This window comes from Pelodiscus sinensis, chromosome 4, assembly GCF_049634645.1.
Source record: "Pelodiscus sinensis isolate JC-2024 chromosome 4, ASM4963464v1, whole genome shotgun sequence".
In the NCBI taxonomy this organism is placed as follows: Eukaryota; Metazoa; Chordata; order Testudines; family Trionychidae; genus Pelodiscus; species Pelodiscus sinensis.
This window is the reverse complement of record NC_134714.1, coordinates 131,246,314-131,260,462: the sequence shown is the minus strand read 5'-3', so window position 1 is coordinate 131,260,462 and position 14,149 is coordinate 131,246,314. Positions and strand designations below refer to the sequence as shown.

The window sequence follows — 14,149 nt, the reverse complement described above, 5'->3', positions numbered from 1 at the left end:
CTCCGTGTGCGCTGAAGGCGTGTGCCGGCCATCGCGAGAGGGGCTGCCGACACAAATATCTCCCCCTGCCAGGCTGGGCCTACCTGGTCTGAGGACGGCTTCCCAGATCGGCTCCACATCATTCTTCTCCACCAGGCTGAGCTCCAGCTGGTTCTCAATAGCCTTAGTGTGGATCTCTGTGAACGGCTGAGGGGCGTCCGCGTGCGTGTTCAGAAACGGCAGTTCCTACAGGAAAACCAAGGGTGCTGTTGGGGGAATCTCCCACCTCCACCCCAAGCAAGCAGGGCCGGGAGAGGGCGAGGCCTGTTTGTTAGAACGTATCACTGAGGACATGTGCAGCTGCAATGCCTTCACCAGCCTGCCCCCCGCTGCGGGCCCAGGTTTGGAAATGTTCAGCGGCTACAGCATGGGACCGGTGGGCAGCCGGTGCGTTATTCCCTGAGTTCTGTTCAGCGCTTGGGCTCTGTGATCGGTGACATCAGCAGCATACTCCCAAAGCCCTTGATTAAGCAGGGTCGGTATCATTAGGCCCATTTTACGGATAGGGAAACTGAGGCACACAGCCAGCTAGCATGAACAGAACCAGGAAGCCCCATCCCCAGGACTGCTCTAGCCACTGTACCACCCCCTCCGCTCCCTGCGGCACAGTGACCGGACAGTGGGGCAGCACAGGCTGCGAGGTCACAGTGCTCCTGCCCACTTCTCTGCAGCACAGCGCCCCTAGCTCCAGGCTGGAAGACTGAGTCAGCAGGGATTCCAGGGGGACAGTGCCCCGTACGGAGCCCCCCCCACTGCTGCCAGCAGCACAGGTCCCCGAGCGGGGCAGCCGCGAGTTGGGCTCAGCGCCGATTCAGAGTGGAGAGGGCTCTGCCCGGACCCCTCCCGCCCAGCGCGCCGGAGCGCCACGTCCACCATTCTACTCACCTTGGGCGTCACCGTTATCGCCGATGGGCTGGACACGGCGCAGCAGGCGCCAAAGCACAGGGGTCGAGTGGTGAAATGGGACTTAGACACAAACCTGGAGCGGCACTTGTCTTCATAGGCCTCCACTGCCTGGGGACACAAGCAGAGTCAGGCCTGGGCGCCACAGAGACACCCCGCAGCGGCCCCTCGGTCAGAGGTGCCAGAGTTCCCTTTCCAGTCTCTGCTGCCGCAGCAGCCATGGCGGGAAGTCGCATGGACGTGCTGCTTGGTTTTAAGGTCTGGACTGGGACCGTGGGAGAAGGTTCGTTACTGGCAGGGTGACAATAATGCAATGTGCTGCAATCGATTTAACACAACCGATTTTACCCTCTCGTATAAACTGACTGCAAGCAGAGGGCATATCGACACTGGGAAATTATTTTGAAATAACTCCCGAACCAACTATTTCGAAATAGCCTGTCCACGTTACAGGATACCCACAAAATTAGTCTGAGGCAGGCTCCATTAATACGGACACGCTGCCTCGACTGAGAGCCCCCGGAAGCCACACCCCCTTTAGCTTACTGGGCATGCTCAGTCGGCTCTAATATAAAAGAGCAGCTCAGCTCAGTTGGGGCTGGCAGCCGGAGGGAGAGGACGTGCCATGTTAGCTCCCTGCAAGCCCCAGTGCTCACCCAGAGGCCAGGACGCTATCGCTCAAACTGGTACCAGGACGTCTTCAGACCTCGCTGGGTTTAGGGAGAAGGAGCAGTACCCAAAACACAGAGGGAGGTGGTGAAACCGAAGCCTACCCGTGAGCCAAGCAGCAGGAAGCAGCCCCGGCGCAGCAACAGCAACCAGGGTGAGTGAGCTGCTGGCGAGGAGTCTGTGTGGTGCCGTTTGGACTCCTCGCTGATTCCGGAGTGTGAGCAGGCCACTAACAGGGCCCTGTTGTGTGGGAGGGCCTAGACCCCCTTGCTGGGGGATCCGTACTTTGCTCTTAACGACTAACTCTAACAAACTACTCCCTTCGGGGTACAACAGGACTATCGAACGGTGTTGTCCTGACCCCAGAGGGAAACTATAGACTTCAGCCCCGGGTCATGGGGGGGTGACACTGAACTGAGCAACCTGAGAAAAGGGGGTGAACACTGGAACTCAACCCTTGGGTTGCTTTGGAGAAGGCTGCTGGATGGGGCCCTCCTATCAATAGGGGTGAGTCAACGAGCTAATTCCCATGGTGACGAGGCCACCCTGTGACATCCCTGCACAAGTCGGCTGCAAAGCAGGAAGCCACATCCCCCCTCTCTAGTGGGCTCCCAGCCCTGGGAACCATAAACACCACCTGGCTTCCTCAGGCCTCTTCCTACACCCTGCCAGCCCTCTGGCGTCTCCATGATTTGCTTCCCCTTCGCCCCAAAATGCTTTTATTTCCCCTCCCCCAAAACAGGCCCGGTTAGTTCCAGGATTCTGCTCCGTCCAGTGACTCTACCTCTAATTCCTTTCCCTTGGGGAGGTAAACCCCAGCCCTTGCTATTGGCCAGCGCACCTGCTGGGGGTTCTCTCTACAGCCTGAGTCTTGGTTGATGTAACAGAGCCACTGTGGAAAACTGGCATCCTAAACATCACCCTGTACGTGGGCCCACCAGAGCTGTGTCAGAACAGAGGCCGTAGCAAGGCCCTCAAGACACAGGCGGGGCTGTGACTGCACAGAAGTTGTGAAAGAGCAACCGCACCCCAAGAGAACAAGACTCTCTCCTGTGTGAGGGGGCAGCTTGTGGAGCCGTGGGAAGTTGCCAGGAGACAGAACGAAGAAAAGCAGGTGCTGGAAGGGGACGCATGTGCTAGACCAGAGCTACTCAACTTTGGAGTCCCCGGGGGCCACAGTGACTCTTGGCACAGGCCGAGGGCAGCTACGTAAGTGTGGTTGCATATGCAAATATATGCAAATAGCTTCTTTCACACGGACAGGCATGAATACAAAGATTAAGGCAAAACTACACAAGACACGGGCCCCATTTAAGTCAGTTCTGCTGCGATTACTAAAATGCAATATTGCCCCCATTTCCACCCACAGGGCAGCACTTTTAATGAGCAGTGACAGTCCAGGAATTTAACTACTAAAACGCCCATCGACAGAAGAGCATTGTATCGACTTTCTATTACCGAGCGTGTTCCCAGTGGAGGCCACGTTCAAAGGATCCCACCCGCGGGCCACGTGCTGAGTCTGCGTAAACCCAAACCGCACCATGGGCCGCAAGCAGACAGGCCGTGGGCCACGTGCAGCCCACACGCCACGTGTTGAGTAGCCCTGCGCTAGGGAGACCCACAGGGACCTTTGGGAAGGAGGGAGGAAGGTCACAGGAGCCGAGGACAAAGCCACCCAGCCCAGATCAGCTGCAAGAGCCGCCTGACACTCCCCCAAGGGAAGGGCACACTTTTGAGGGGCACTGCGGCTGGACTATGTGTGGGTTTCTGTGGGAGCCACACTCCCTTGTGCTGGGTGCGATTACGTGGAAGCGCAACGATGGGTTAGTCTGAGCAACGTGTCTCGTGCGTGCGCCGTGCGCCACCCCGCCAGGCTGTCCCTGAGCTCAAGCCGTGAACTACCTTGATCCGGGAGCCGTCGCTGGGGATCAGGTAGAGGTGGAGGGTCAGATTCACTCTCTTCTGTGCCTGGTAGAGCAGCACCAGGGAATGGATCAGAGACTTCTTCTTCTTCATCGTCTTAATCTTCCTCCAAATCACCCCGATCGGCGAGAAGCGGGGCTTCTGCAGCACGGCGTCGAACGGCCTCACCCACGTGGGACTCTGCAGGGTCATCCCCTCCTCAAGGAAATGAGCGATCTGCACCCGGGACCTGTCAGCCCCTGTCGGAGGGTCACAACGCAAACGAGGCTCCGTTAGCCTCCGCTTGTTCACTTGCGGCCAGAGAGGCAGCGAGTCCACCTGAGCTCGGGGAACACCCTTCCCTGCAGCTTGGGGGGCAAGAGCCAGACTGGGGGGAGAGGATGTCAAACAACGAGCCGGCCACCATCCACTTCCCCTCCAGCAGGGTGAGCTCAGGCGCCTGCGAGAGGTGGTGGAAGATCAGGGATCAGATGGAGATTGGGGGGTGGGGGAAGGAGGGCGACAGACTAGTCTGGCCGGGCAAGGATCCTGGAGCTGGGATGAGTAGCTGGAGGGGGCGGGAACTTAGAACTGGACCAGGGACAGGCTGGGAGGGACGGGGCAGAAGCATCAGTGACCACAAGCCAACACCCCCTCCAGAGCCTGGCATGGAACCAACATTCCCGATTGTCAGCACTTCTCTGCTGCCAGCACGTCGCTGTGAAACCCACCGGTAAGTGTCCCCCCCCCCATCCCACGCTAGAGGCTGATGCTCATGGAAGACGACAATTTACTGTTGCCAACAATTACTTAAGGGCTGAATTACCACTGCGCTGGCAGCCTTACATCTGGCATTTCCTGACTTCCGCGTATTTGACTTTGCAACCTTACCATTCTCCTAGAGCACAGGCATTATGAGAATACGTGTCATTACTCTAATCTTTAAGGGCGGGATGATGACTCTTGGGCACTGTTCACTGGGCCATGCTGCTCTAACGTTACGATGAAGATCACCCTTACTGCCAATCCCATTGCAATGGGGACACAGGTCACATGGCCAGGCTGAGTCCGACTGTACCTCTGAGACACAGGAAGTGCGGGAGGTGCACGGCTACCACAGCCTCTGCTGGTACCACCCGGATGTCAAACAAAGGGCCGGCCACCATCCACTTCCTCTCCAGCGATTCAGTCAGGTGCTGCCTCCAGGAGCTGTATCCATATTGGACGGTCACGGCTGCCCTCACCTCGAACTTCAGTTCGGTTTCAGGGCAACGGAACCAGCCTGGCTGAGAGAAATGAACCCTGCGCGTGGGGGAGACAAGAGCAGAGGAGATCGTTAAATAGATAATGACTTGCACCAAGGCCGCACAGACAGTCAGTGGCAGAGCCAGGGCTAGAAGCCAGAAGCCATGTCCCTCTGCAGCTTAGGCTAGAAGCCAGACGTCCCGATTCCCAGTCCCTCTGCTCCAACCTACTAGGCCTTTCTTCTCAGAGTCACTCAGAATTCAGAGTCCCTCATGCACCAGCCGGCAGGGTCTGTGGGGACACGGCCCTGCGTAACAGGTTAGCAAATTGCCCTGAAGTGTTCGCTCCAGCAAATTAGATGGGTCCATGCCACAGGTTCAGTCACAGAGACCCCCTGAGGTGCTGGAATTACCACTGTGCCTGTTTTCCCGGCCAGCCTGGGCCCCCAAGCACCCAGTCTTGTTGATCCAGCCACAGTGGCCTGCAGCAGCATAGAGCCGGGGACCCAGCCATGCGGAGAGAGCTGCGGCCCTTAACTGAAAACAGTGCAGCGAGATCCCTTTCTCCAGTCCCAATGGGATTTAAGAGAAATCCTTCTTACTCTGTAAAGAATATACGTGATCAGCTCCTCTAACAATAAAAGAGAGATGCACCGCTGCTTGATCCTTCCACCCCCGCGTAACAATTATTTGCACTGGGCATATAAAATAAACACAAGTGATTATTATAAAAAGTAGGGGGAGAGCGGTTTTAAGGAATAACAGACAGAACAAGGGAAGCTACTAAGCAAAATAAAACAAACCCCACCAGCTAAGCGCAGTACACTCAGGAAATTTATTACAAATAATAATTTCTCACCCTAGACCTGGAGCTCATTTCAGGTAAAGTTTCCCTCAGGCCAGAGATGTCCTTTCTGAGCTGGGTCCAGCCACCCCCATTACTGCACTGCTTTTCTTTACAGGTTACCCTTTGGGGGACGGGAGACCGTCCGTAAGGCCAGCCAAAGACTCTATTGTTTACCTTCCTGCCTTATATAGAATTTCCCTGAGGCGGGAAACCTTTGTTTGGCTCCCCCCACCTCCTTGTGAAGAAGGTACCAACGTTCAAGCTAGGTTGCGGTGTCAGATGATATGGTCCCAGGCCCTTGCAAAGCCCCTGCCTCCCGTACGTTAAGGGCTGAACCACACGTCCACGGAAAGATGTATTGTCTGCTAACGGGCCATGAAGCCCCATCTGGCTTCCCCGATGAAGACCCTGAAGTGGAAGCAGGGGGAATGACCGAAAGCCTTGAATATAAAATACAGATCCACAAGGCCACATTCCTAACTTCCGCTACAAAGAAAGGATGCCTGCAGCTGTAACCCACACTCTGACCGGGGCACTTAGCTAAGGCTGTAGGGCTCACCCATTCTCCTCTCCCTGTAAGCGGGCCGAGAGCCAGCTGCTTTTATAGCTCAAGCTGGCGAGGCTCCTGCACTGGGTCCCAGGCTTGGTTCTGCCTGTCGGGGGTTACGCACGCCCGTAGGATAATCATATCCAGCTAATGAGACCTGTCGGGGGACATGCTCAATGCGGCGTTTCACCAAAATCATATTCCAGCGAGGTCATTTGCAGTCAAATATATTTCCATAAAGAACGGAGAGCAACAGCCCCGTCTGCGCCAGCGAAGGAGTGATCTGCGCTACCCCACACCTAATAGCGTGTTGCTCTGATTGTTGCACGGGTTATATTGACTGCACCCCATCTTTACAGGCCCTTGTGCGCTCGGAGATAGTGTCAGACCTGCGCTCCAGGTTCCAGACAGCTGCCAGTGGCAACACACAACCTCTCAGCCCCAGCTCTCACCTGTACATCTCCTGGTCCCCCTCTGGCTCCTGGATACTCTCTGGTTTTACTTCTACTGCAAGATCCTAAAACACAGGGACAGGCGTTAACTCGGCCCTGGTTGGCATTTCCCCTGGATTTTAATGGGTTGGCTGGACCCCTTTGGTTCAGATTTACACCAGCTTGCTGCTCAGCTGGCCTCTTCCAGATGCACTAAAACTTGCAGGGCTGTTCGGTGGAACGTGCCTTGCGGGAGGGGCTGGGTAAGATTCATGATCCAAACGTTGGGGCTAATTGATCATTGCATCCGTGGGACACCGCCCCCTCTGGCTGGTTTTCCTAAAGCTCAAGCAATGTAGCCATGGATTTCCCACCCCTACTGCTCAGAGTTTAAATCAGAGTGAGGAGCATTGCACGAGGGTCTTCATCATTTGAGAGGCCCTCTTCCAAGTGCAGGAACCCAGAGACCCTCCGGGGAGTGTGACCGATGCTGGGAGTCCATAGGCGAGCCTGCCCTCTGACCAGGGGACTAGTAACACCCTGCCCCCCCCCCCCACACACACACTTTAACATGGGTGTAGTAGCCTTGGGCAGGTCTGTCAGGGACTATGCTTCATGGTGGGGCAGCTGATAAGGTAAACAGCTCTCCCGGTGCAAAGCACACCTCTGCCAGTGGCCCCAACTTCTTCCCATGGGGGAGGTGAGGTGGGCCCCCCCCCTATATTGCACAAAGGGGTCAGAAGGTTGCCAAGCTGAAGGAGATTTTTGATGGCCACCATGCCCGGTCTGAGGGAACTATCTCAGGGCCTCGACCCAGTTTGGACAGCTGCAGTTTCCACAGGGGTGGGAGGGCTGCCGATTGTGCTGAGGGCTGTCTGTGTGGGATAAGAGGCCTCTTCTGTCTCTGTGGCAGGCCCTCGTGTCTTCGCAAGGGGAGACAGGTAGAAGGTCGGGGTCTCAGGACAGGGTGCTGTTTACCTGGTCTTCTCTAGTGGTGTGTAAGGGCCAAGTGACCGCTCCTGAAGCTTTTAGGGAGCGCAAGCGTTCAGTCTGCTCAGCAAATACAGGTTTGGAGCCTGCATGTCGGAGGTCGTCGCTGTGGCCTGCCCTTCCCTCAGGAATCCCAAAAGACGCAGTTCATAAGCCCATCCCATGACGGCCGCTGTTATTGAACAGCCTGCTGCGTCACCTGTGTCTAAGGAGGTGTGAAGTGCTGTCCACACCGGTTGCTGGCTCTCCACGAGGATTGCCTAGAACTGTTCTTTTGGGTGTTCCAGCATGTGATCAATGCATTTATTTACTTTGGAAATGCGTTTGTGGCAATACTGGGATTTAAGTGCCTCTTATTTGTTCAACTCTAAATGGTAGAGTGGTTGATAAGTATGCCTGTCACAGGGCTAGGTCCTGCGGCCAAATGGGCCATAGAGAAGTCCTCCAGCTGCCTAGAATGGCTAGGAAGAAACCAGCCAATCAGGGGCCAGGAAGGATTACATAAGAAGTTGCAGGACTAGCAGCAGCTCAGTTGCAGCCCAGACCTGGAAGGAAGAAGGTCGAGGTGACGGACAGAACCAAGCACCGCTCGGCGTGGGGAGCGGTTAGAACGCTATCGCCAGGAGGAGAAGCCATGGAGGCACCACTCTTCTACTGAGTGGGACACAGACTGAGAGAACAGACTGAATTGAGAGTACAGGGGGCACCGGGTTGGGCCCCTGGTAAAGTAAATACCCCGGCAGGGCTGTGATTCGCCAAGAGCGACTCGGCCAGAGGGCTGAGTTGCCAAAGAGGCTTTCGGCATCAAACTGAGCGTGTGCAGGAACCCGCACTTGGCCGGCAGGGACACGGGTGAGGTGCGTGCTGCCCCATTACAATGCCTTACCCCCAGACCTAGCCTCGCTAGTGGGGGATCATTCGGAAGTCGTGCTCTCTCCCGGCTTCTTGGCACACGCTATTTCGGGGCAGCCTGAATTCTGCGTTCATGAAGTTTTCAGTCAATGAATGGCGCTGTGAGGAAAGAACTCAGGCAGCGCAACGGTTCAGCGGGGGGCGGTTTCCGCAGGCTGGGACTATGGTAAGCAGAGGGAGACTCGGTGAGTGACTGTTCGCGGGGCTGGTATCCAGCCACTCCGCCGAGGCCCTGAGCAGGCGGCCCCAGGGCTGAGGGGGCAGGGAGAAGAGTCCCAGGGGCCTCGTTGAGCGAGACGCACATTTCAAGGGGGCTCGTTCGAGCACCACACAGACAAGGGGAGGGGAGTGGAAAGGCCACAAGCCCCACCTCCTCCTCTCTGGCACACCAGTCACACTTGTTCTGTCCCCGGAGGCAGGCCGTGGGAGTCGGATTCCGTCTGGTCTCACCTGTGGCAGAGAGAGGGGTAAAGGCCCTTCCATGGGTCACAGCACCAAATAGCACGCCTCCCCCCACCCCGCCCCACCTGGGAGCACTCGGACCTGGGCATTCCCATTGGCAAGTGGGGGGTTTGCCCGGCTCTGCTGCTGGGTGGGGCCCTTGGGAAGGGGGGTGGGACAGATGAAGGCCGAGTGTGAAAGGGAGGAGAGGGAAGGACGTGGGGTGGGGGGGTCAGAGGAAGGGGGAGCCCAGATCGATCCCCCAGGCTCTGGAGATTAAACCCGATGCGGGTGACTGGGACAGGGGATGGTCAGAACTACAGGCCAAGGGGATATTTGATTTCTCTGCTCCACCACGAACAACCCACCTCTTCCTCACCTCCCCATCCAGTGCAACCTCACTCACCTGCAGCTCCTGCCGCAGAGCCAGGGGAGGGACGGTGGGTCTGTTGGGAGACACTGCCTGGGGAGAGAATTAGGAGCATTTAACATCTCTCCCCCCAGCCCTTTTCACCTCGGTGGCTTGCAAGAAATATCCAAGGAGCCACCTCTGGGATAGGACACGGCCCCTGGCTCACAGCTGCACTAGAGAAGAGTAGGGGGCAGGAAGTGAAATCAGCGAGACCTGGGCTACCTGCTTGTGAGTGTCAGGAAAAAAGGGCAAATAGGGCCCACTGATCTCCTGAAGGCAGAAGCATCTTTGGCTGCAATGAGCCAGCGTGTGTGTGAGATCAGGAGTAGCAGGTTCTACTCACTTCCCGCTGCTTTCATCGCTACCAGAGGACTCGGCACCAACTCAGCCTCTTCCCAGAGGTCTCCTGAGAAGCAAAATGGAAACAGATGATTTGGAACAAGCCAAGCCACTCAGATAGCGACTGGGGGGGTGTCACTCTGGATTCACACCACCGACAATGGAGTCAGGGCTTTCCATTGTAGCAGGCAGATTCTGCCGATGTCTGGGCCCGGAGGAGAGCTGGCCCAGGGACAGGGGAAAAGGCTGAAGATATACGTGGGGCATCCATTCCTGTCTCCAGCGTGGGGTGCCTGGCTGGACCTCACCCCCTCCCACCACTTCCAGGGCAGGAAGGGGAATTTGGGTGCTGGAGGGGAATCCCCAGGATCCGCATGGCTGGAGGGACCAGATGCTCTAGGACAGGGGTTGTCCTTGGGGTCATATGGTCTGTTCCAGCACCCCCTGCTGGCTCACCCCAGCAATGAATTATGGCCACTGGTGATCAGCCAAGTCCGGAGCAACCCTCAAGACCTGGCTAGAGACAAGAATTCACTGCAGGGGCCACGCACAATTGCTGAACGTAAGAGGAACGTCATGCAAAGCAGGGACTCGAGTGGATGTTGGCTGGCCCACATGGCCCATCCGCGCGCTGAGTGGCAACATGTGGAGGCCACTTGCAGAAGAACGTCAGCTGGTGCAGGTGAACCCTGGGGAATCAGCTACTGAATGCAAGAGCTGCCATGTTGGGTCTGGCATGGCCCATCCTGCACAAGGTCCTGTCTCGGACAGTGACCCAAGCCAAGGTTGCGAGGCAGTGCCCAGAACAATTACAGGCGAACTGCCCATCGTCCTCTAGTTGTCAGAGGGTTAGGGTCATACCCTGTGTAGGGCTCTGCCCCAGCCATTCTGACTAATAGTTATTGGCAGACCTGGCTTCTGTGAACTTAAGAGCCTAAGAACGGACAGACTGGGTCAGACCAATGTTTTGTCTGCCAATGCCAGGTGCCCAAGAGGGAAGGAACAGACCAGGCGACCATCAATGGCTGTGGATTGAGATCCGTGGTAGCTGGGTGTTTGACACTTCTAGGAAAGCGAGACAGAGACGTCACCTGACGGGACAGAAGGAACCGACCCGTCCAAGCAAGGCTCATGGGGGAGATGCAAAGCATGGCGAAAGGGCAGAGTTAAGGCCGTTTGGGGTAATGGCATTTCCGGCGACAGTGTTGTTTCCTGATCACACAGAGGCCGTCACCAGTGTACTGGGTGAGTCAGCAAGAGTTCCGTAAGGAGCAGGTTGCAACGGGACACTTTCAGGGAAGGTCAGGCAGCAGGGAAGGGACCCGGCCACCCACTACAGGACAACGGGAGGTTTCAGGAGCTCAGTTATTCTGCCGACAAACCTGCTTTGTCCCGTGTGCATCTAACAAAGGGTTAAGGGAACTAACTTACCCGCGGCTCTGGGCCCGATGTTATCATATGGCCCCCACTTCTGCACATGGTAGCCATGCCGTGTGTAGATGCCCTGCTCTGTAGGGAGAGAGGAGGGTGAGCGGCAGAGAGAGAGACTGACAGCATCAGCCTCCTGGAGCTGGAGAGTTCTTGGAGCAGGGGTATTAAAAGGGGGCCTGACACCCCCCAAATGGCCATGGACCCTGCCAGTTTATTCACCTCCTGAACACTTCTGCTCCCACCATGCAATGGGGGACCCCCTCTATGGGGCCCCAAATTCCTTCTCTTCCCCTTTGGGGTCATACCAAAGAGTGCAGGGCAACTCCCAGGTGTGGGACCTGGGACACCCCCATATTTGCTTCACCCCCCCAACCTTACACACCTTACTTGACCCCTGTTCCCTGAGTGATGTGACTCAGACTATGGGGGGGGGGGGGGCGGGCATGGGGCAGTAGCAGGGGCTCCCCCCCACACACACACTCACCGTGATGGCGGGAAGCAGAGCCGCTTGGAGCCAGGGCTCCCTGCTCTCGCGACTGCGGTGAAGCAGAGCGCAGCGGGCTGGGAGATGGGCAGCGGGGCAGAGCAGGCTGCCAGGTGTCTCTGGCTGCCGCCGTGGTGACTGGCGGGGGGATCCCTGCTGCCCCATGCCGAGCCCCCCAGGTAACCGCCCAGGCCACCCTGGGCCCCACAGCTCCCATCCATAGGATGGCTGAAGCAGCTGCCACGAGCCTTCCTCCCCCACCCCAAAGGGCAGGGCCTGAGGCAGCCTCCTCGACCCTTCCAATGCTCCCCTCCCCTGCCAGCCCTTCAAGGGAGACACGGTGGGTCTGGGAGCCAACACTGGAGGGGGCAGAGAAGGACTAGAAATGAGAGGGGGTGCCCATCACACTGTCCCTGCTGCTCCCTAGCGTCGTGTCCTGCCCCCAGCAAACCCACAGGGCCCAGGCCCGGGAAGGGTTTGAGAGCGGATGTGAAGGGTACAAAGAGTCCTGCAGAGATGGGGCCAATCAGAGCCCCCCGGCTCCCCTCACCCACCCCGTGGCTGCCTCGCTCCCGGGACAAGGAGGGGCAGGGCCTGCAGCTCACAGAGCTCTGGCCCGTTGGGCGCGCGACGCTCCCTTCGGAGGGTGCAGCCGGAGCCGGTTGTGCCTGGAATGCACCCAACAGCACAAAAATACCCCCCCCAACTCTCTGCCCGCCTGTCCCCGACATGGTTCGGAGGGGCTGCTGGGACACCTACGGCCCTGCCCGGATACCACGGCGATGGGCACGTGGCCTGTCACAGCACGGTTTTCCTGGTGGCAGTTTTTTACCCTCCGGCAGTTTGATGAGGCCTCCGATTTCTAGAGAGGTGTCCCGGGGGCCCTGGAGCTCGGGGTACGGGCTTGGCATCCCCCACAGTAGCTCTCGGTGTCTCTGTTTCGTCCGGATGGCCTGCAGTTGCCTCTTGTTCAGCATCTTCCCCAGGAGGAAGCTCAGGACTTGGTTGACTTGGGAGACGCGCTGGATCAGCTGCTCTCGGTGCCGGTCCACAAACGGCTTCCCTGGGGACAGGGGCAGCCCCAAACGAGTCAGCGACCGATTTTATGGAGGAGCGTTCTCTCTGCAGAGAGCTCCCCGGCCCAGGCTGTACACAGGGGCACTGACAGCCTCCGCTGGCCCCGGGAAAAGGTGGGGGGCCAGCTCCGTGCTCCCAGGAGGGGCGGGATCTCAGGCAGCAGGGGGTGGGGTTGGAGGGAGCCAGCCCTCAGCGCCATCTGGGGCACAGCACCCCCCCCCAAGCTTTCTGCGCTGCCTAACGCGTGCCCCCCTCATCCCTCAGTGCCACACGGAGCATGCCACACGGGGCTCCAGCTGCTGACACAGTAGCAGCCGTGCCAGCTGAAAGCCCCAGGCCCCTTTGACACCCCTCAATTAGCCTCATGCTGCCCCATCGGCAGGCCTGGCTGTACCTCCCCACCACACTAGGGCTCCCCAGGTCTCTGCCGGGAGCCCCCGAGCGCTGGGGCCTTGGGAGGAAAGTGCAGCCAGTCTCCCCCTTTTCTTGCCGCCTAGACCTTCCTCTCGGGCCCCCCGGCTGCCTGGAACAGCGGCAGCGCGACGCAGGGCGAGAGGGAGGAATCCCCACGACCACCATCCCCTCGGCCTATTGCTGCTCCCAGCCAGCTGGCGCTCCGCCTTGAGCGGGACCCATGACACGCGCCCTGCCAAGGAGCCTTCCGGCCCCACCACAGACACGGTTTCCGGGCCGTTCCGCAGCCCACACGCCCTGCCTGGGTGCGGAGAAGACTCCAGAACCATCTGGGCCGGGTGGGCACTAACGAGGCGCGGCGGTCAGGGCTTGTGTGGCCTGCTGGGGGACCCTGCCCCAGGACGGGCCAGTCCCTCACGGAAGGCCTCAGGGCTCCCAAAGACCGGCTGCAAGGCAGAACCACCCAAGAGGCAGGGCGAGAGGCAGACCCCGCTACAGAATAGACCTGCGGCTCGGTCCGAGCCCAAAGGGCCGAATCCGCAGAGGCCGCCTTTGCCTTCCCTTGGCCTCGCTCCGATTCCCCTCGCTCACAAGAGCGGAAAGGACCTTCCCTCTGTTCAACTCTGAGAGCCCCTCCTGGGCCACGAACTGAGGGAAGAACATTACTGCTGTCTGGAGGGAAGGGAGCCTCACCCCCCACACGTGAAGGGGAATCTCAAAATGCTTCAAGCCTGTGGCAACTTAAACAAAAAAAAAAAAAAAAAAGCAGCCTTATGGCACCTGAGAGACCAACAAAATATCTCCCGTATCATGAGCTTTCCTGGGCACAACCCACTTCCTCAGATGAGCTGGAGTGAAAAAAACCCCAAACAGGAATCTAGAATGTATAACAGAAAAAGAAAGGGGAGAGGGAGGGAAAGGTACTTGTCATTTTTAGGACTGGTGCTAATTGAGTGGGCTGGCAGGGTCCCATTTTTAGCTTTTGAGGTAACAATGAGGTGTCAAACTCAGGGCAAGCTGGCTTTAGAATGTGCCATCCAGTTAATGTCTTTTTCAAGCCCTGGGAA

The 14,149-nt window shown here is 57.9% G+C and overlaps 1 protein-coding gene across 5 annotated transcripts in view; it reads right to left on the bottom strand.

Annotated features, from left to right (window-relative positions):
- LOC102458195 (uncharacterized) overlaps positions 1-14,149 on the bottom strand; it is a 41,789-nt gene that overhangs the window by 9,710 nt on the left and 17,930 nt on the right. For all 5 annotated transcript variants that reach the window (XM_075928876.1, XM_075928874.1, XM_075928875.1 and 2 more), the window contains 10 exons: positions 12,424-12,654; positions 11,108-11,185; positions 9,681-9,743; positions 9,332-9,388; positions 8,855-8,934; positions 6,604-6,668; positions 4,592-4,815; positions 3,514-3,773; positions 925-1,053; positions 84-225 (listed from right to left, as the gene is read on the bottom strand). In XM_075928876.1, coding sequence (XP_075784991.1) covers positions 84-225; positions 925-1,053; positions 3,514-3,773; positions 4,592-4,815; positions 6,604-6,668; positions 8,855-8,934; positions 9,332-9,388; positions 9,681-9,743; positions 11,108-11,185; positions 12,424-12,654 — 1,329 coding nt within the window. The remainder of the gene's footprint in view (positions 1-83; positions 226-924; positions 1,054-3,513; positions 3,774-4,591; positions 4,816-6,603; positions 6,669-8,854; positions 8,935-9,331; positions 9,389-9,680; positions 9,744-11,107; positions 11,186-12,423; positions 12,655-14,149) is intronic.